This window comes from Choloepus didactylus, chromosome 4 (assembly GCF_015220235.1).
Source record: "Choloepus didactylus isolate mChoDid1 chromosome 4, mChoDid1.pri, whole genome shotgun sequence".
Classification (NCBI taxonomy): domain Eukaryota; kingdom Metazoa; phylum Chordata; class Mammalia; order Pilosa; family Megalonychidae; genus Choloepus; species Choloepus didactylus.
Window position 1 is genome coordinate 115,717,259 of NC_051310.1, and position 20,988 is coordinate 115,738,246.

Genomic DNA, 20,988 nt, shown 5'->3' on the forward strand with positions numbered 1-20,988 from the left:
ATCCTACAACTCAATGACAATAGTACAGTCGGCCCAATTATAAAATGGGCAAAAGATATGAAAAGACAGTTCTCTGAAGAGGAAATACAAATGGCCAAGAAACACATGAAAAAATGTTCAGCTTCACTAGCTATTAGAGAGATGCAAATTAAGACCACAATGAGATACCATCTAACACCGGTTAGAATGGCTGCCATTAAACAAACAGGAAACTACAAATGCTGGAGGGGATGTGGAGAAATTGGAACTCTTATTCACTGTTGGTGGGACTGTATAATGGTTCAGCCACTCTGGAAGTCAGTCTGGCAGTTCCTTAGAAAACTAGATATAGAGTTACCATTCGATCCAGCGATTGCACTTCTCGGTATATACCCGGAAGATCGGAAAGCAGTGACACGAACAGATATCTGCACGCCAATGTTCATAGCAGCATTATTCACAATTGCCAAAAGATGGAAACAACCCAAATGTCCTTCAACAGATGAGTGGATAAATAAAATGTGGTATATACACACGATGGAATACTACGCGGCAGTAAGAAGAAACGATCTCGTGAAACATATGACAATATGGATGAACCTTGAAGACATAATGCTAAGTGAAATAAGCCAGGCACAAAAAGAGAAATATTATATGCTACCACTAATGTGAACTTTGAAAAATGTAAAACAAATGGCTTATAATGTAGAATGTAGGGGAACTAGCAATAGAGAGCAATTAAGGAAGGGGGAACAATAATCAAGAAGAACAGATAAGCTATTTAACGTTCTGGGGATGCCCAGGAATGACTATGGTCTGTTAATTTCTGATGGATATAGTAGGAGCAAGTTCACAGAAATGTTACTATATTAGGTAACTTTCTTGGGGTAAAGTAGGAACATGTTGGAAGTTAAGCAGTTATCTTAGGTTAGTTGTCTTTTTCTTACTCCCTTGTTATGGTCTCTTTGAAATGTTCTTTTATTGTATGTTTGTTTTCTTTTTAACTTTTTTTTCATACAGTTGATTTAAAAAAGAAGGGAAAGTTAAAAAAAAAAAACAAACAAGGAAAAAAAAAAAAAAGATGCAGTGCCCCCTTGAGGAGCCTGTGGAGAATGCAGGGGTATTCGCCTACCCCACCTCCATGGTTGCTAACATGACCACAGACATAGGGGACTGGTGGTTTGATGGGTTGAGCCCTCTACCACAGGTTTTACCCTTGGGAAGACGGTTGCTGCAAAGGAGAGGCTAGGCCTCCCTATGGTTGTGCCTAAGAGTCTCCTCCCGAATGCCTCTTTGTTGCTCAGATGTGGCCCTCTCTCTCTGGCTAAGCCAACTTGAAAGGTGAAATCACTGCCCTCCCCACTACGTGGGACCAGACACCCAGGGGAGTGAATCTCCCTGGCAACGTGGAATATGACTCCCGGGGAGGAATGTAGACCTGGCATCGTGGGACGGAGAACATCTTCTTGACCAAAAGGGGGAGGTGAAAGGAAATGAAATAAGCTTCAGTGGCAGAGAGAATCCAAAAGGAGCCGAGAGGTCACTCTGGTGGGCACTCTTACGCACTTTAGACAACCCTTTTTAGGTTCTAAAGAATTGGGGTAGCTGGTGGTGGATACCTGAAACTATCAAACTACAACCCAGAACCCATGAATCTCGAAGACAGTTGTATAAAAATGTAGCTTATGAGGGGTGACAAGGGGATTGGGAAAGCCATAAGGACCACACTCCACTTTGTCTAGTTTATGGATGGATGAGTAGAAAAATAGGGGAAGGAAACAAACAGACAAAGGTACCCAGTGTTCTTTTTTACTTCAATTGCTCTTTTTCACTCTAATTATTATTCTTGTTATTCTTGTGTGTGTGCTAATGAAGGTGTCAGGGATTGATTTGGGTGATGAATGTACAACTATGTAATGGTACTGTGAACAATCGAAAGTACGATTTGTTTTGTATGACTGCGTGGTATATGAATATATCTCAATAAAATGAAGATTAAAAAAAAAAAAAAAAAAAAAAAAAGACATAATGCTGAGCAAAATAAGCCAGGCACAAAAAGAGAGATATTGTATGTTACCACTAATGTGAATTCTGTGAAAAATGTACAATGTTTTATACTGTAGAATGTAGGGGACCTAGAGATACCAATTAGTGGAGGGGGAATGATAATCTAATAAGAACAGATAAACTATGGAGGGTAATCTCAATGTTATGGGAATGCTCAGGAATGATTATGGTTTGTAAACTTTCTTGGATATAGTAAGATCATGTTGGAAGCAATAGAGTTATTTTAGGTTTTTTTTTTCTCTTATTCCTTTGTTTTCTTAGGGGTTGTCAATTCTCTTGGGGTATGGTAGGAACATGTTGGAAGCAAAGTAGTTATTTTAGGTTATTTGTTTTCCTTAATCCATTGCTTTGTTTGAAATGTTGTGGGGTTTTTTTGGTTGTTGTTTGCCTGTTTGTTTTTAATTTTTTGATAAACAAAGTTAAAAAATTGAAAAAAAATCAGTAGAAAAATGGGAGTAAAAACTAAATGACAAATAGGGTGGGATGGGGGGATGGTTTGGGTATTCTCTCTTCACTTTTATTTTTTATTCTTATTCTGATTCTTTCTGATGTAAGGAAAATGTTCAGAAATAGATTGTGGTGATGAACGCATAACTATATGATCATACTGTGAACAGTTGATTGTATACCATGGATGACTGTATGGTTTGTGAATATATTTCAATAAAACTGAATTAAAAAAAAAAAAAAAAAAAAGCCACAGGGGTCAAAGCAGCATGGTACTCGCATAAAGACAGACATACGATCAATGGAATCGAATTCACAGTTCAGAAATAGACCCTCAGATCTATGGTCAATTGATTTTTGACAACGCTCCCAAATCCACTCAACTGGGACAGAAGAGTTTTTCAACAAATGGTGTTGGGAGAACTGGATATCAATATCCAAAGAATTAAAGATGACCCCTATCCTACACTCTATACAAAAATTAATTCAAAATTGTCCAAAGACCTAAATATAAGAGCCAGTACCATAAAACTAGAAGAAAATATAGGGAAACATTTTCAAGATCTAGTGAAAGGAAGTAATTTCCCAGACCTTACACCCAGAGCAAAAGCAATGAAAGAAAAAATAGATAAATGAAACCTCCTCAAAATTGAATATTTTTGTATTTCAAACGACTTTGTCAAAAGGGTGAAATGGCAGCCAACTCAATAAGAGAAAATATTTGGAAACCATATATCTGATAAGGATTTGCTATCCAGAATATATAAAGAAATCCTACAACTCAACAATAAAAAGATAAACAGCCCAATTTAAAAACAGGCAAAAGACATGAACAGACATTTCTCCAAAGAGGAAATACAAACAGCTAAAAAGCACATGAAAAGATGCTCAGCTTCACTAGCTATTAGGGAAATGCAAATCAAAATCACAATGAGAATGGGGGGATGATTTGGGTGTTTTTTTTTCACTTTTATTTTTTATTCTTGTTCTGGTTCTTTCTGATGTAAGGAAAATGTTCAGAGATGGATTGTGGTGATGGACACGTAACTATGTTGTCATACTGTGGACAGTGGATTGTATATCATGGATGATTGTATGGTGTGTGAATGTATTTCAATAAAACTGAATTTAATTAAAAAAAATCACAATGAGATATCATTTCACACCTACTAGAATGGCCACTATTAAACGAAACTACAAGTGTTGGAGAGGACGTGAAGAAACAGGAACACTTATTCACTGCTGGTCAGAAGGTAAAATGGTATAGTCACTATGGAAGACAGCCTGGCTGTTCCTCAGAAAGCTAAGTATCAAGTTGCCTTATGATTCGGCAATTCTGCTACTCGGTATATACCCAGGAGAACTGAAAGCAGGAACACGAACAGACATTTGCATACCAGTGTTCAAAGTGGCATATTCACAATTGCTAAAAGATGGAAACAACCCAAGTGTCCATCACCCGATGAATGGGTTATATACCACCCATCACAAAATGTGGTATATACATACAACAGAATATTATTCAACAGTAAGAAGAAATGAAGTTCTGAAACACCCAACAACATGGATGAACTTTGAAGACATTATGCTGAGTGAAATAAGTCAGACACAAAAGGACAAATATTACATGATCTCACTAATATGAACTAATTGTAATACATAAACTCACAGACATAAAATGTAAAATATAGGTTACTAGGGGATAGAATGAGGGTAGAGTATGGGGAGTGGTTGCTTAATATGTTCAGAATGTTTAGCTAGGTTGAACTTAAAACATTTGGAAACAGATAGAGGTGATGGTAGCACATTATTAGAAGTATAAAAGTGCTGAATTTTGAGTGAATGTGGTTGAAAGGGGTAGTTTAGAGTCATGTATGTCACTAGAAGGAAAGCTAGAGGTGAAAACATGGGAATGTATAACACAGTGAATCTTGTGGAGGAGTATGACTGTGATTCACAGTACAAATACTAAAAAGTTCTCTTATGAACTAGAACAAATGTACAACACTATTACAAAGAGTTCATAATAGAGGGGTATTTGGGAACATATGTATGTATTACAAACTAAGGACTATAATTAACAGTAATATCTTAATATCCTCTCATCAACAGTAACAAATGTACCACATCAATACTAGGGGTCTAAAACGGGGAGGAGTTAAGGGGTATGGGATATTTTAGGTTTTCTTTTATATTTTTATTTTATATTATTATTATTGTTGGAGTAATGAAAATGTTCTAAAATTGATTGTGGTGATGACTGCACAACTATGTGATGATACTTCGAGCCACTGAGGTATACTTTGGATGGATTATTTGGTCTGTGAATATATCTCAATAAAATTGCATTTAAAAAAAATACCATTTCCGATGGGGTCATTCCATCCCTCCTCCAAGGCCTGGCTTTAGAGTTACCCTGTGTATTGTGGCTCTATCCCAATTGTCTGCCATTCCAACATGGTCTATCCTATTCCTCAGCCACCTAGGCAGGAAAGTGTCAGATTATAAGACAGCTTTTCAGAACATGTAGGAATGGGAGTGTGTGGGAGCAGGGATGGACAGTCAAGGAAACCATTACATTAAATATATACAGATTGTAAGTCATACTCAGTAATGTTAAGATATGAAATATGTGTCCCTTAAAATCACGATAATATGGCAGATCTTGCTGAATCGGGTTATAGGGCCTGGCTACACACTGAATATGAATACAGGGTTGGTCTTTAATATTCACTTGTCCATTTCTTGTTCCTTTCCACATCAACTAAAAATTGACTGCATTGTCCCACAATTATTTTTCTGACTACAAATTAATTTTACCATCCAAGACAGGATTCCCTAAAAAGTATCAATTCACGTGAACCAATGATATTCATGCTGGTATACCTAGAACTATATTTCATATATAGATGTCTCAATTTTAGAATGACCAAATCTGCAAAGACTCAGTAAGAAAAGTGCTAGATTTATCCTACCTGTTATGGTGGTAAAAAAAAAAAAAAAAAAAAAAAAAATTCCAACAAGTATTAAGATTACCAGCTAAATACTTAAGCACAATTTTTTAGAAGAGTTTTTTCACATTTACTTGTGGCCTAGTAACTCATATAACACAATGAAAATCGCCAGTAAGAGACATTTGTTTTCTAACCTCAAAGCAAGAAAGGACATATTCTTATAACTCACACATTGTTATCCCCTTGGCTCCTGGTATGGTAAGTTCGCCTTCCCGCTGTTTTCCCATTTCTTCTTAACTCCACAGCAGGCGAGTTCTTTGAAATAACAGCAAACTGTTCAATGTTACTATTTTAAAAGGAAAGGAAGAAAATTATATAAAAAGGAATTTAATAGGTCTGTAAAGAAAGTTCTATGGAATCTACTTATGGGTTTTGAAAAAAGTGACCTTTCAATTGTCTCATTTAAATTGTACTCAATGCATCACTGACACTGAGTTTCTTTCATCAACTCCGAGACAAAACAAAATGTACTTTGTGGAAATGAACACAGAACTTAGAATCTCTTTTCAAAAAAATTCCTTAATTTCTTCTCCAATTCATAGGTTGTCACTGTTTCTCTCTTTCCAGGTACTTGTTTCCAGGTATTCAATAATTTCCTCAAGTAAATCAAACTATGAGACCAGCCATATTATTCTGAGGTAGTATACTAAGTAACAATGAGAATTCAGTAATAACAAGAATTATTCTTTGAGCAAGAATGCAAAAGCTGAGAGGCAGTACCATCAAGGAGAGATCAAACACAGCTTGTGCTCCTAATTAGCAATGTGACCTTGCAAAGACAATTTATTCTGGCTTTTGATGCCTCATTTAAATCTAGAAATATTTAACTTTCGAAATAATTTTTTTACATAACTTAGGTAGACCTTATTGGCTATTTTATTTTTGCTATTTTTCTTACATTATGAAGATCTTCTAAACAGCAGATCTTACGACCATACTTAAGACTCAACTAATGACTGAACAAAGCTCTCTGTACAGAGTTCCCTGTAATCCAGGGATTGGGAACTATGGCCCAAATCTAGCCTTTGGCCTGTTTTTTGTACAGCCTGCTATTTTGTTTGGCCAGTGAGCTAAGAATGGTTTTTACCTTTTAAAAAAGTTGTTAAAAAAAAGTAACAGAGAAAGGCCCACAAAGACTCAAATATTCCCTATCTGGCCTTTTACTACTACAAAGTTTGTTGATCCCTGTTCTAGCCTATTCAAGTAACAATAAGAAATAATGCTGAAAACTGTGGAATTGTCACCTAAAATATTCTTTGAAATTTGCTCTCTAACTATGTGTTAAATTACACTTAGAAAGTTATCACATTTTATATATGTTATATTCTACAATAAAAATTATGATAAAAAATAAAAAAAGAAATAATAATGATAACTGCTAATATTTACTGCTAAGCAATGTCTAAGCACTTTATATAAACTATATTATTTAATCCTCCCAACTACTCTATGAGGTAGAACTATTATCCCCATCTTGACTGATGAGGAAACTAAGGCACTGGGAGGTGAGGTAACTTGCTCCAGGCCATATGACTGGAGTAAGTGGCAGAAACAAGATCAGAGCCTTTCTCTTAACCATTCCATTAGAAACTAATCTCAGATACTTAAGCTCTGGCTGTAATGTTACCTGAGCGACTGAAGGATGGCATTCATGAAACACGTATTCCCCAAATTCCGGAGGCCTGTGGCGCAAATGGCAGCGGTGCTTCCCTGTAAAATGATACAGAAGAGGCTATTAGGAATGCCAAGAGAAGACCAGTTGTTTCAAAAATCACAGCAAAGCAACAGCCTATATTTGAAAGGTGAGCACTAAGACAATTTGGAATTGGTCTTTATTGCCTAATGAATATTTCATACAAACCCTTTTTTCTCATCTCTGTTTAAGTGTCTGAATATTTTTAGAAGGCTGTTTTTGATCCTGGGATTCTTCTAAATGGGAGTAACCTTACGGGGGCTTGTGAGGCAATCGGCATTAATAAGTTCCAAGGGGTATACAATGCAAAAAAACAGGAAAATCTTTATAGGAAATAAAATTAAAGACTTAATGCCTTTATAAAACTCTATTAAAACTATTAGGCATGGATAAAAATATAAATTTATATGCTCCAAGTTTTCCATCCCCAAACTTTTAACTCTAAGCCATGTTTAAATGATCAAGCCACGTTTTCCTAGTGATGGGATATGAATCTTGAAAAACTACATGAACTTGTTTTAAAGACTAAGGCTTGGTTTTCTGATTAGCTCTACAATGCACCATGACAACTACATTTAAGAGATGAATCTACCAATCCAATCCAAAGCATCTCTACCCACAATTCAGATGGCTATGAGAACACTTTAGTACTTTCTTCCACAAAATCATAGTACTTTTAATTAAATGCATGTCCAAACATAGTATGACAGCAAAGGGATAAATGCAGGGCAAAAGTACTGGTCTATGTGAAAATATTTAATAATCTTTAAATTTTGTTAATCCATTGACGGCTCATACACCATTATAACAGATGTTACCAGGATTAGGAAGCATATTCTTTTATGGTGAAACTGTATTAATGAAATCCTAAGAAATAAATTTCAGACCCATATAATTTGCCTTTGGGACCTTTAAAGAAGGAAGTAAGGATCTATGGAATCCTACAAAAATGGAGTAAATAGGTATGTGAGTAGGTGTTAAGAAGGAACTGCTTTCTAAGATAGAGGAGCACAGTCATGATTGTGATGGAAGGAAGCATTGACAGATGCATTCACCCACTGAAGTAGTGACATCAAGAATAAGCACAGATAATAAACATTTTGTAAACTACTCCAAATCCAAGGCACCCATTTAGAAAAGTTTATAAGCGGCAACATTAACTGTTAGAGTTGAAATAACACAGTGTTTAAATCTCACTTAACTTTTATATTTGAATAACTTTTAATTACTTACATTTACTTTTACTAACTTGCTGTTTAGTGATGAATTTTCCAAAAGTTTCCTTTTCTTATGCCTGTCAGCTGTGAAAGCTGAGCTATTAAAACACAAACAAACAAATAGATGGTCAAAAGACTTTAACATAATACATGGTACAACAGCACATTAAAGAATAAATTTGAGCTGTCCTAAGCATCCAGGGCATGCAGCCTTCCCTGGCTTCTTCGTTAGGGCCATGGAAATGATTCCCCTGTGACCCACAAGCATTTGTAGTAACTGAGGAATTCCACTTTCCCTTAGAAATCCCCATTGCTTTATGTACAGTCCACTACTCTGCCAGTTGTCGTGGGAGTACGGCTGGAAGCTGCCACCACCAGGTGCTTCCCAGCAAATCTGGCCCAACAGATGTAGCATGTGAGACTCCTCTCCACCGCCACACAATCTGCCTAATCAACTGCGAAGTCTCAAAAATGAGAAGACCCATTCCTCACAACAAAAGGGGAATCCTTGTCTGACACAATTATTTCAAGATTACATTAAGTCTCCAAGAATACGCTACGTCTTTCTTATGTTGATAGTTACAATGTTTTGCTCATTTACCTTACAGATTATGATATAATCTGGATTTGAGGATTGATAAATATAGGTATATGGTATCTAATTATATGAATTTATTTGATTCAGCTATGCTGCAATGAGTATTCTATAGTAATCTTAATTACCACAGAAATTCTGAATTAAAACCATTCAACATTTTTCTTGATCAAAGAGACACTTTGTTTAAATTTTATCAGAAAGTAATCTGTATCCTCAAAAAGTCACTTTAAAATTATTACATATCAGGTGAAGTAATCTTAAGGAAATAAAAATTATGGTTAAACAACACAGACTTTAAAGTCTGCCAATTCTTTCCCTTCTGCAAAAAAAAAGTGCCAGGCTAATCCAAAGTAAATATATAATTATTTTTCTTGCCAGAATTTCCAGATGAGACATATAACATCTTGGAGCTTCAGATCCAGTGATGGTCAGTTGCTTCACATCTAAAAATATTCATAGAAAACATCTGTTTTTCTGAGTACTGGTGACTCCTTGGTAAGGAAAGACCAGTTCCACGTACTACAGTATTTATTCAAATATTCACATATTCTGCAAATGAAGAAGTTGAATTAATATGCCCAGTATAATACTACGTGGTGACAATGCCTAATAGTTAACTTTCATGTTCAAGCTACTTAAACAAAGCATTTAGCTTTTAAAAATAGAAGTTATTAAATTTTACCTTCGGTGTTTCTCAAAATGGCAGGATCCTCTGGAGCCACACAGTCTAATATGGGAACCACTCGCTACATGTGGCTCCTTAAATTTTAATTAATTAAACTTAAATAATATAAAAAATTCAGTTTATCGGTCCACTAGTCACTTTTCAAGTGTTTGAAACCAACATGTGTCTAGTGGCTACCAAAGATTTAGAATATTTCCATCACTGCAGAAAGTTCTACTGGACAGTGCTGCTCTAGGTGACATGTAAAATAATCTAAAATTATGTAAAACATAAACATAATTATAGTTTTTAAACTGCTGCTTTCACTGTGGACTAAAACCTACATTTAAAAAAAAAAACCATAAAAATAAACATACGTAATGTTTCTCGACAAAGGAAGGATTGCAAGCTTATTTTTCAATGGGGCCATGTAGGAGTGTAGACAAGGCAGTCTGTGACATCTTTTACCTGATGAAGTGATCAATAAATACAAAAGATTTGATAATTGGCAAAAACCATGTGTGGGTTTTTAAATTATTTGCCTTTTGTCTTAGTTCTGATTAATTTATTTGGAATTGAGATGGTAATCTTTTCTCATAGAAAACTAAGTGGCAGCAAAAATATTCTGATGGTAGCTACGAATATCTATAACAAAGAAACAAGTCAGTAGGATGGTTACAATGGCATCACCACACCAAAGAGTGACATTATATAAATTACTGCAGGAATCTCCTACTTCACAGTAAATTGTGAACAATTTCAGACTATTTGGATCTGCGTATTGTACCTGTGTCTCAAATCCTAGATTGAGCTCATGGTGCTCAATTCAAATTAAAAGGAAGAAGCACTTTGAAGAAGCAGCCAAAAAATAAAAAAAATAAAAAAATAAGCCAAAAGGTACTTCAACACAAAGCAGTTTAATTATTGAGATTTTAAAGAAATCAATTCTTCTTCCCCCATCAGCTATTTAGTTAATGAGACATGCATAATGAAGACTTTGGTTAACCAAAACTATACACTGTTTCACTTGAACAAGTTGGCTTTATGTTTTTCCTCTCCATATACAACTTAAAAATATTCTATTGGCTTTACATTTAAGTTTGTGAAGGAACCCATGACTTCGGCATGTTCTCACAATACTTTTCTTATACATCAACTGCCAAAATAAATTAGATGGCATCTGATGATTTGGAGTACATAGATTCCACTATTCACATAAATAATTTCTCAATGATGACCAAGTATTTCATAGCTCCTTGTAACTTCAAGGAATATACTGACGAGAAGAAACTAGGATCCTGCAGTATCATACAAAGTGGACAATAATATGATAATCAAACCTAATTTCTCTTAAAAATAAGACATAAATCTTAGTGTTCCTAAGCAGACCTCCTGATACATTCGAAAAGGATTTTCTAATATCAAAAGTAACTCTAAAATGACTTAAAATCATTTTCTGCCCTTTCCTTGTACCATCTCACCCCACCCCCACCCCCAAAAAAATACCCCTGCAAATGAAGCCAGTAGCTGGTAATTTGGTGGGTAATAACTAAAAAAATAAGCTCTTGGGTCCTTGGATATGGTTAATGATGAATACTAAATGAAAAAATGCAGCAGTATAACTAGTAACTACGGATACAGTTTCAGACATCCAAACCTAAAGTTCATTTTATCAGCATTTCAATCATATTAAAAGCGTGATACAGGTATGGAGCTCATAAACAAAAATCCCATGCAAAATTTTTAAAAGACCCCTCCACCCTATCCCATTCCTTCTCTTTCTCAAGGTCTATTACTTACTTTTCCAAGTTCTGTAAGTGTTCTCTGACTTTCTGTACCAGCCCCAGCTTGGTGTCATTAACCACAAAATCATCACATCGATAACTGCAAGGAAAATATTAATCAATGCGTGTAAAGAGCTTAAGGAACCACAGTAATGAATCACTAAAAGACCCCGGCAGCTGCCAAGATGATCACAGGGCTTTGTGGGCAGTTACTGTCGGTAAAAGTTTAAAGAAGACTTGGATCCACAATGGGATTTTTTTTTAAGAGTCTTCTTAAAAAGTAATATAGGCAATGAACACTAGCTTCTCTCCAGATTTTTATTCAAAATCTCTTCAATTCCTCCTTCGAAAATGAAATAAGCTGATAATGTGTGTTACATTCTTTTCAAGTGGTGTATAATACATGGAAAATGAAATAAAAGCACCAATTCTATTCACAAAGTATTGAATCTAACGCTTAAGGTGCTACTTCCCAACCAAAATTAATGGGAAATTTTGGAGGAGAGAAATTTAAGTGAATAATAGGGACAAGGTAATTAACCTGTAGGGATACCTGAATAAAAAAACTAAAAATAAAGCTATACATTTAAGCATGATTTAATTAAATCTAATTCAGATGAATCTTTTCATTCTGAGGTGCTAGAAAACAAACGTATAAAACCATAGCTACATCATTTAGGAAACTGACAACTGCTTTGAAGAAAGATGTTTAAGGCTTTTAAAAATTTGATACTGTGTGTGTGTGTTTTATCAAGCCTATAGGAAAACAGTATAAGGAATCACATGTAATAAACTTTAACTTGTGCACTGGCACTCAATTTTTCCTGGGATAAGGCCAATTTTCACAAAAACACTTAGGAGCTGGCACCAAGATATTCTTTTGAAAATGCGGCTTTGTATAAAACCACTTATAAACTACTGCAGAATACTGATAATAACATTGCTGTTCTGGGCAAACAAAACTTTAAAAGGAAAGCAATTAGTAAATTAAGTCATATCTAGCAGAATCCAAATCATTTCTTACATTTCTAAATTCAGCCTTTAAAAATGATAATGTGGGGGGGGAGTGATTTTTTTTTTAAGATTATACATGAAAGAGTGGCTTGTGTCTTTTATTGAGGAGATTAAAATTTTAAGTGAATGCTTTCAAAACTTTAACTAAAATGTTACTTAACACTCCCTCCCATTAATTGATTATCTATGCTGTCAAACGACATTTCTCTAACATATTCTCTGTGTTTTCAGGATTAATCCCTAACATTTCCACAAATAGCAAAAGCAACCTTGTACATCCTGCTTCCTCTAGAACAAAGTACCAGCAATGGTAGGAGAATTCACTGTTAATACTGAGCTGTTATAAGAGTTAGTGAATTTAATTAACTTGGACAAAATACAGTACGAAAATCAGATGCTTTTGCTTCAAAGTCAAATCAACTGTTATAAAAAAAAATGAGTCAAGTTTTATCATATACAGGCAAATATTAAAGAAAAAGGGTGGGGTTTTTTTGGTACTAGATTTTTATTGGAAAGCTTTTAATAATGTTTGAAATAGTGTGAATCTACTTTTAATGTAATTTTACAAACCTAAATAAGATCAAATATTCCTGATGAAATATAGCACCTGAATTGTGATGTGCTGTAAGTGAATTTGGAGTTTGAAGACTTCGTATGAACAAGAGAATACAAACTAACTACAGTAATTTTATGTTCATTACATGTTGACATGATAATATATCCTTTATTGGTATGCCTGCCTGTCTGACTGACTGACTGGTTTTTCATGCAAAAAAGTTAAAAGGACTTTTTTAAGAGTGGGATTTTGAGAGACTAAATGAAGAAGCTTTCACTCTAGACTTCTCTATCATTTGAATTTTTTAAAAAAAAATTTAAAAGCCATTTAACAAATAGTGTATATAATTAAGACTAAGAATATAACAAAAGTTGTTCTTATTGGCAAAGAAAGAAAATCTCATCACTAATTTTGAATTGTAAAGTGGTATAAGCTCTTTGCAAGGCAATTTGGTAGTATCTATCAAAATATGAAATGGACAAACCTTTGAACCATGGTTTCCAATGCTAGGCTCTCTGACAAGCTCTAAGAGGCATAGTTATTTTTTAGATATAATTTTTTCAGTATATAATTTGTATTGTCTAAATTTAACCTACTATACAAGTGTCCCAAGGAAAGCAGAAAGACTTAAGTTATAAAACTCTCTTCCCGGTTTACAGCAACTGTATTGAAGCTATTTGGTCAGAATTGTTTATCGCTTTAATAATGTTGCTTCTAACACTTCTAAATAAAATCAGTCCACTCCTCTTAACTTTCCCTTAAGAAAACATAACCAGAATATGAAATACAATAAAGTACATAGCTTATAGATTGTGTTTCAAAAGGTTGTAGATTGGTCCTCTGTAAACCTGGATTGGTTTTCCCATTTTGAAATAATGTTATAAAATATGGTTAAATGCCCTAGGTGAAATATGCTTGTTTCCCAAAATGGTAGTGGAAATAGTATTATAAAAACTTAATTCCACCTTTTCTTCTTTATATGCTCCTGGTACTGAGAAACTGTGACAGGAGAATCCTAGGCAGAGTACAGATAACTTGATTAATGCTTCACCAGAAAAGGAAATACAGAGTTCAGCATCTCTTCATATACACAGGACTTCATGCAACAAACAAACAAAAATCAGGAACTGCATACATGATTTCACCAACTTTTAGACTATGAAATTCATACTGAAGAAGCTTTCATTTCATGATTTTAGGCAATTCTTCAAGTAAAGATGAGCTCTACTACTTCTAATTCTAATAGGAAGAAGGTTCATTTCTGAATTTAATAGGAAAAAAGTACTATTTAAGAGAGTTTACATTAACTGAGTATTAAAGAGAAAAAAATAAGATTAAGAAATCATTATGCAACATATTACAGAATGTTTGTTAGAGGAGGAAATAGTGTATAAAAGATAAGGTTAGGGCTTCTAGTAGACAAAGATGATATACCATAAGATGCTCTAGCGTGCTATACCCCATAGAATCTTTGAACACCTAGCAAAAACTGGCAGAATGATCTTCCTCAAAAATTCAGAAAACAGTTAAAAAGGCTGCATAACTGGGTGAGGGAAGAATAAAGAAAATGCAGCTTTAAAAGCATTAGGAGAAGCTTGTAGCACCCCCTGCTAGCCCTTCCACAAACTCTTCCCTCTGCAGTATACAGCCTCCCTGTGCTCTTATTATGGGTCCTTGGTCCTGTTCCAGAGACAGCAGAGTAACTGCTATGCACATTCTGGCATGCATGTATGGCCGTGCCAACATGTTGGGCAGCAGCATGAAAGACTGAACTAGAAAACTCCTCTCCTCCCATGACTTGTCCTTCAGGCAGAAGCAGTTTGCAGAGAGCTAAAGCAGTGTAAGAAATAATTAAGTCCAAGTGGCCTAGGGCCTACTTTAAGTTATACAATAGAATACCTGGATGGGGAGGAAGTCTATTTCACAGGGAGCAATGGGAACACTCAAATTTCTATAAATAGGGGAATTCCTAAGGCCAGGGACAAGTACAAGACCAGGACAAGAACCTAGGCTCAGAAAAGACAGAGAGGATCCTACACTTTATATTGGCCTCAGGATGCTCTTCCTCACAGAAGGGCTAAACTCAGAAGGAGAGCATTAGCCAATGCAGATCCACTTTGCAAAGACTGTAAGAGATGTTTTTGTTTTGGTTAATTTGTTTTTCTTAGCTCCTAGCACTCAAAGAAATCTTTGTCATATCACTAGCTGGATACAAACTTAAGAAGTAGACAACTCTGGAAACAAAATCCCAGAGTCAGCAATTTAAAATATTAAAATGTACAGTGTACAACAAAAGATTACAAGATGAACAAAGAAACTGGAAATGACGGCCCATTAAAAGGGACAAGATTAAAATCCAAAAAAGATAAACAAAGAAGACCAGACTTTGAATATGCAGGACAAAGACTATATGTGTGTGTGTGTGTGTGTGTGTGTGTGTATATATATATATATATATATATATATATATATATATATAAATGATCCTGAATATGCTCAAGGAGATAAAGGAAAACACAGAGAAAGAACTAAACGATTTCAAGTAAACAATAAATGAATAATATAAGAATCCCTCAATAAACAAATTTTAAAAAGGAATCAAACAGAACTACTGGAGTTGAAGACTATAACAACCGAAAAGAAAAAAATTCCCTAGAGGGGTTTCAAGAACAAAAAGGAGCTGGAAGTAGAAAGAATCAGTGAACTCAAAGACAAAACAATTGAAAGCATTCAGGATGAGGAGCAGAAAGAAAAAAAACTGAAAAAAAAGCAAACAGTGTAAAAGACCTGTAGGACACCATGAAGCATACCACTATATGCATTATTGAAGTCCTAGAAGAAGAGAGAAAGGGGCAGAGAGAATATCAAAGAAATAATAGCAGAACACTTCCCAAATTTAATGAAAGACATGAATATACACATTTAAGAACCCAACAAACACCATACAGGATAAACACAAACAGAAACATATACGACAGTCTAACTGTCAAAACGCCAAGGACAAGAGGAGACTTCTGTAAACTTCAAAGATAAGCAACATTTTATGTACAAGGAAGTTCCAATATGATTAAGTTCCAATTTCTCATCAGATACCATGGACACAAGAAGACAGTGGGACAAAATATCTAAAGTGCTGAAAGAAAACAATTGCCAAACAAGAATTTTATATCCAATGAAACTGTCTTTAAAAATGAGGATGAGAGTGAGACATTCCCAGATAAACAAGTCACTAGACTTGCTCTACAAGCAATGTTAAATAGGGTTCTTCAGACTGAAAGGAAAGGACACTAGACAGTAGTTCTAAGAAGCCTAAAGAAATAAAGACTTTCAGTAAAGTAACTATGGTGGTATGAAGCTGCATGTACCCCATAAAAATATGTCCCTAAATTTAATCCATTCCTATAGGTGTGGACCCATTTTAAGAAGGAACCTATTGGGACAGGATCCAAGATGGTGGACTAGGAGAGACAGAGCAAAATACTTTTCTGTGAAAAAAACTAGATAAAAGACAGAAAGAGTTTCAGAATACCAGTTCCAGGGTTGTACCAGCTGGACAAGATCCTCTACATCCAGTGATTGTGCACTTGATGAAACCAAGAGTCTGCGTTTGGAAACGAGTGCCGTGAGGCTGCTGTGGGAAACAGCAGCCATGCCACAGTGGAGAGAAACCTAGGGTCGGCCTTTGGAGATGGATTAGTTTTAAAAACCCTAAAAGCAGCTGTGGATCTGGCAGCAAGAGCTGCGCAGTCAAACACGGTGGGGAGTGCTTTCCACGCCCCGGGCACCTGCATCAGTATCTGGCATGGATGATAGCCTTTTGCACACCCACAGCTAATTGCCCCCGGAGCTAGGAAGGCAGAGGTCCACAGAAGTGGGAAATTACCATGCCCTGCACAGCCATCTTTTCAGTGGGCTGGGAACGCACCTGTGTGGCACTATAGCTGAGAGCTTCCTTGGGGATTCCCCTCACCTGTGACATAGTGCAGTCTTTCTCTGCAGAAGCCCACACAGTGCATGGCTGTGAAGTGGGGTCCCACATGGAAGTCCCAAAGGCCCTACAACCAATCCCAGGGACTTGTGGGACCCATGGCAGAGAGAGACTGTGGGGAGTCTGAGCCAAAGGGTTGGACCTTGTGCAACAGCTGTAAGTCTCCAGGAACAGTTGGGAGATCTGAGTCTTAAACATGCCTTCTCTCCCTAACTGCACAGGGCACACCCCCCACCTTCAGGGCTGCCTGCACCAACTGCACACGGAAATTTGGTGCACTGACTGGACCCCCACAAGATTCGAACCTCCACTTGCCACAAAGACCGAAGTTGGGGAGAACTAGCTTGAGGTTAATAGCTGCTCATTGGGCGCCATCTGCTGTTAAGTCAGGGAAAGTGCACTCCATCAAGCTGTAGCTCTGACAAATTATAGATAATTGTTCAAGTAAGCCTGCATATCCTAAAAGAACCCTATCAAGATAAGCAAATTGCAAGAGGCCAAAAACAACAGAAATATTTAAAGCATATGAAGAAACCAGAAGATAAGGATAACCCAAACCCAAACCCAAACACCCAAATCAAAACATCAGAGGAGACACAGCACTTGGAGCAATTAATCAAAGAGTAATCACAAACAACAAGATCATGACACATGATATAAAGGATAAGAAGAAGACCCTAGAAGAGCATAAAAAAGAATTTTCAAGAATAAATTTTAAAAATAGACGATCTTATGGAAATAAAAGAAAATGCTGATCAAATTAAAAAGATTCTGGATATACACAGTACTAGATTAGAGGAAGCTGAGGAAAGAATAAGCGAACTGGAAGAGTACAGGCCTGAAAGTTAAAGTACAAAAGACAAAATGGAGAAAAAATCGAAAAATTCTAAATCAACCTCAGGGATATTATGGACAACATAAAGCACATAAATATAAGAATCACTGGTGTTCCAGAAGGGGAAGAGAAGGGTAAAGGTCTAGGAAGAGTATTCAAAGAAATAGTTGGGGAAAACTTCCCAGCCCTTCCAAACAACATAAATACACAAATCATAGGCACCCAACAAACTCCAAACAGAATAAATCCAAATAAACCCACTCTGAGACATATTCTGATCAGTTTGTCAAATGCTGAAGAGAAGGAGGAGATTCTGAAAGTAGAAAGAGAGAAGCAATTCACCACATACAAGGGAAAATACGTAAGACTAAGCAGTGACTAATCAGTGGTCACCATGGAGGCAAGAAGGCAATGGAATCACATATTTAAAATTCTGAAAGAGAAAAACTGCCAACCAAGAATTCTTTATTCTGCAAAGCTCTCCTTCAAATTGAGGGAGAGCTTAAAAATCTTCACAGATAAACAAAAAGCTGAGAGAATCTGCTAACAAGAGACCTGCCCTACAAGAGATACTAAAGGGAGCCCTACTGCAGAGAAAACAAAGAAAGGAGAGAGAGGAATGGAGAAGGGTTCAGAACTAAAGAGATTTAGTAAGGGTATGCTAAAGGAAATAAGAGAGAGATGGAAAGGAGAGAAAAAAATATATCTGACAAACAAAAACCAAAGATAGGATGGCTCCTTCAAGAAATGCCTTCACAGTAATGACACTGAATGTGAATAGATTAAACTCCCCAATTAAAAGATATAGATTGGCAGAATGGATTAAAAAATATGAATCATCAATATGTTGCTTACAAGAGACTCATCTTCGACAAAGAGACACAAAGAAATTGAAAGTGAAAGGATGGAAAAAAATATTCCATGCAAGCTATAGCCAAAAGAAAGCAGGAGTAGCAATATTAATCTCAGATAAAATAGACTTTAAAAGCAAGGATGTTATAAGAGACAAAGAAGGTCACTATATACTAATAAAAGGGACAATTCAACAAGAAGAAATAACAATCGTAAATGTCTACGCACCCAATCAAGGTGCCCCAAAATAAATGTGACAAACATTGGCAAAACTGAAGGAAGCAACAGATGTTTTCACATAATTGTGGGAGACTTCAATACATCACTCTGTCCTATAGATAGATTAACCAGACAGAGGACCAATAAGGAAATTGAAAACCTAAAAAATCTGATAAATGAGTTTGAATTAACAGATACATATAGAACATTGCATCCCAAATCACCAGGATACACATTCTTCTCTAGTGCTCATGGAACTTTCTCCAGATCATATGCTGGGCCATAAAACAAGCCTCAATAAATTAAAAAGACTGAAATTATTGAAAGCACATTCTCTGACCAAAATGGAATACAATTAGAAGTTAATAACCATCAGAGAATTAGAAAATTCACAATATCTGGAGGTTAAACACCACACTCCTAAACCAATCAGTGGGTTAAAGAAGAAATAGCAAGAGAAATTGCTAAATATATACAGATGAATGAAAATGAGAACACAACATATCAAAACTTATAGGATGCAGCAAAAGAGGTATTGAGGGGGAGATCTATAGCTCTAAATGCATACATTAAAAAGGAAGAAAGGACTAATATCAAAGAACTAATGGAACTGAAGAAGCTAGAACATGAACAGCAAACTAATCCTAAACCAAGTAGAAGAAAAAAGATAACAAGGATTAAAGCAGAAATAAATGACATAGAGAACAAAAAAACAATGGAGAATTAACAACACCAAAAGTTGGTTCTCTGAGAAGATCAACAAGATTGACAAGACCCTAGCTAGACTGACAAAATCAGAAAGAGAGAAGACGAAGATAAACAAAACAATAATGAGAGAGGGCGATTTTACCATGGATCCTGAAGAAATTTTTAAAATTGTAAGAGGATACTATGACAACTGTATGCCAATAAACTGGACAGCACAGAGAAAATGGACAATTTCCTGGAAACACATAACACCTAGACTGACCAGAAAGAAATAGAAGACCTCAACCAACCAATCACAAGCAAAGAGATCCAATCAGTCATCAAAAAACTTCCCACAAATAAATGCCCAGGGCCAGATGGCTTCACAGGGGAATGCTACCAAACTTCCAAAAAGAACGGACACCAATCCTACTTAAACTCTTTCAAAACATTGAGGAAAATGGAATACTACCCAACTCATTTTATGAAGCTAACATCACTCTAATACCAAAACCAGGCAAAGATGCTACAAAAAAGGAAAAACCTACAGGCCAATCTCCCTAATGAATATAGACAGAAAAAATTTCAACAAAATACCTGCAAATCGAATCCAAGGACACATTAGAAAAATCATACACCATGACCAAGTAGGGTTCATTCCAGGCATGCAAGGATGGTTCAACATAACAAAATCAATCAATGTAATACGACACATTAACAGATCAAAAGGGGAAAATCAAATGATCATCTCAATAGATGCTGAAAAAGCATTCAACAAATCCAGCATCCTTTTTGATAAAACATTTCAGAGGGTAGGAATTGAAGGAAACTTCCCCAATATGACAAAGGACATATATGAAAAACCCACAGCCAACACAGTACTCAATGGCGAGAGACCGAAAGCCTTCCCTCTAAGATAAGGAACAAGATAAGGATGTCCGCTGTCACCACTGTCATTCAACATCATCCTAGAAGCACTATCCAGAGCAATCCGGCAAGACAAAGAAATAAAAGGCATCCAAATTGAAGGAAGAAAGTAAAACTGTCATTATTTGCAGATGATATGATCTTACATCTGGAAAAACCCTGAATCGACGACACAATTACTTGAGCTAATAAGCAAATTTAGCAAAGTAGCAGGATACAAGATTAATGCACATAAGTCAGTAATGTTCCTTTATACCAGAAATGATTTAACGGAAGAGATACTCATGAAAAAGATTCCATTCTCAATACCAACTAAAAAAATCAAGTACCTAGGAATAAACTTAACCAAGGATGTAAAAGACCTATACATAGAAAACTACTTAACTTTACTAAAAGAAATAGAAGGGGACCTAAAAAGATGGAAAAATATTCCTTGTTATGGATAAG

The 20,988-nt window shown here is 35.7% G+C and overlaps 1 protein-coding gene across 9 annotated transcripts in view; it reads right to left on the minus strand.

Annotated features, from left to right (window-relative positions):
* USP3 (ubiquitin specific peptidase 3) overlaps positions 1-20,988 on the minus strand; it is a 156,159-nt gene that overhangs the window by 66,834 nt on the left and 68,337 nt on the right. For 7 of the 9 annotated variants that reach the window (XM_037833750.1, XM_037833752.1, XM_037833758.1 and 4 more), the window contains 4 exons: positions 11,480-11,563; positions 8,434-8,515; positions 7,135-7,217; positions 5,677-5,793 (listed from right to left, as the gene is read on the minus strand). In XM_037833750.1, coding sequence (XP_037689678.1) covers positions 5,677-5,793; positions 7,135-7,217; positions 8,434-8,515; positions 11,480-11,563 — 366 coding nt within the window. The remainder of the gene's footprint in view (positions 1-5,676; positions 5,794-7,134; positions 7,218-8,433; positions 8,516-11,479; positions 11,564-20,988) is intronic. The other 2 variants (XM_037833753.1, XM_037833756.1) reach the window with 1 other exon arrangement.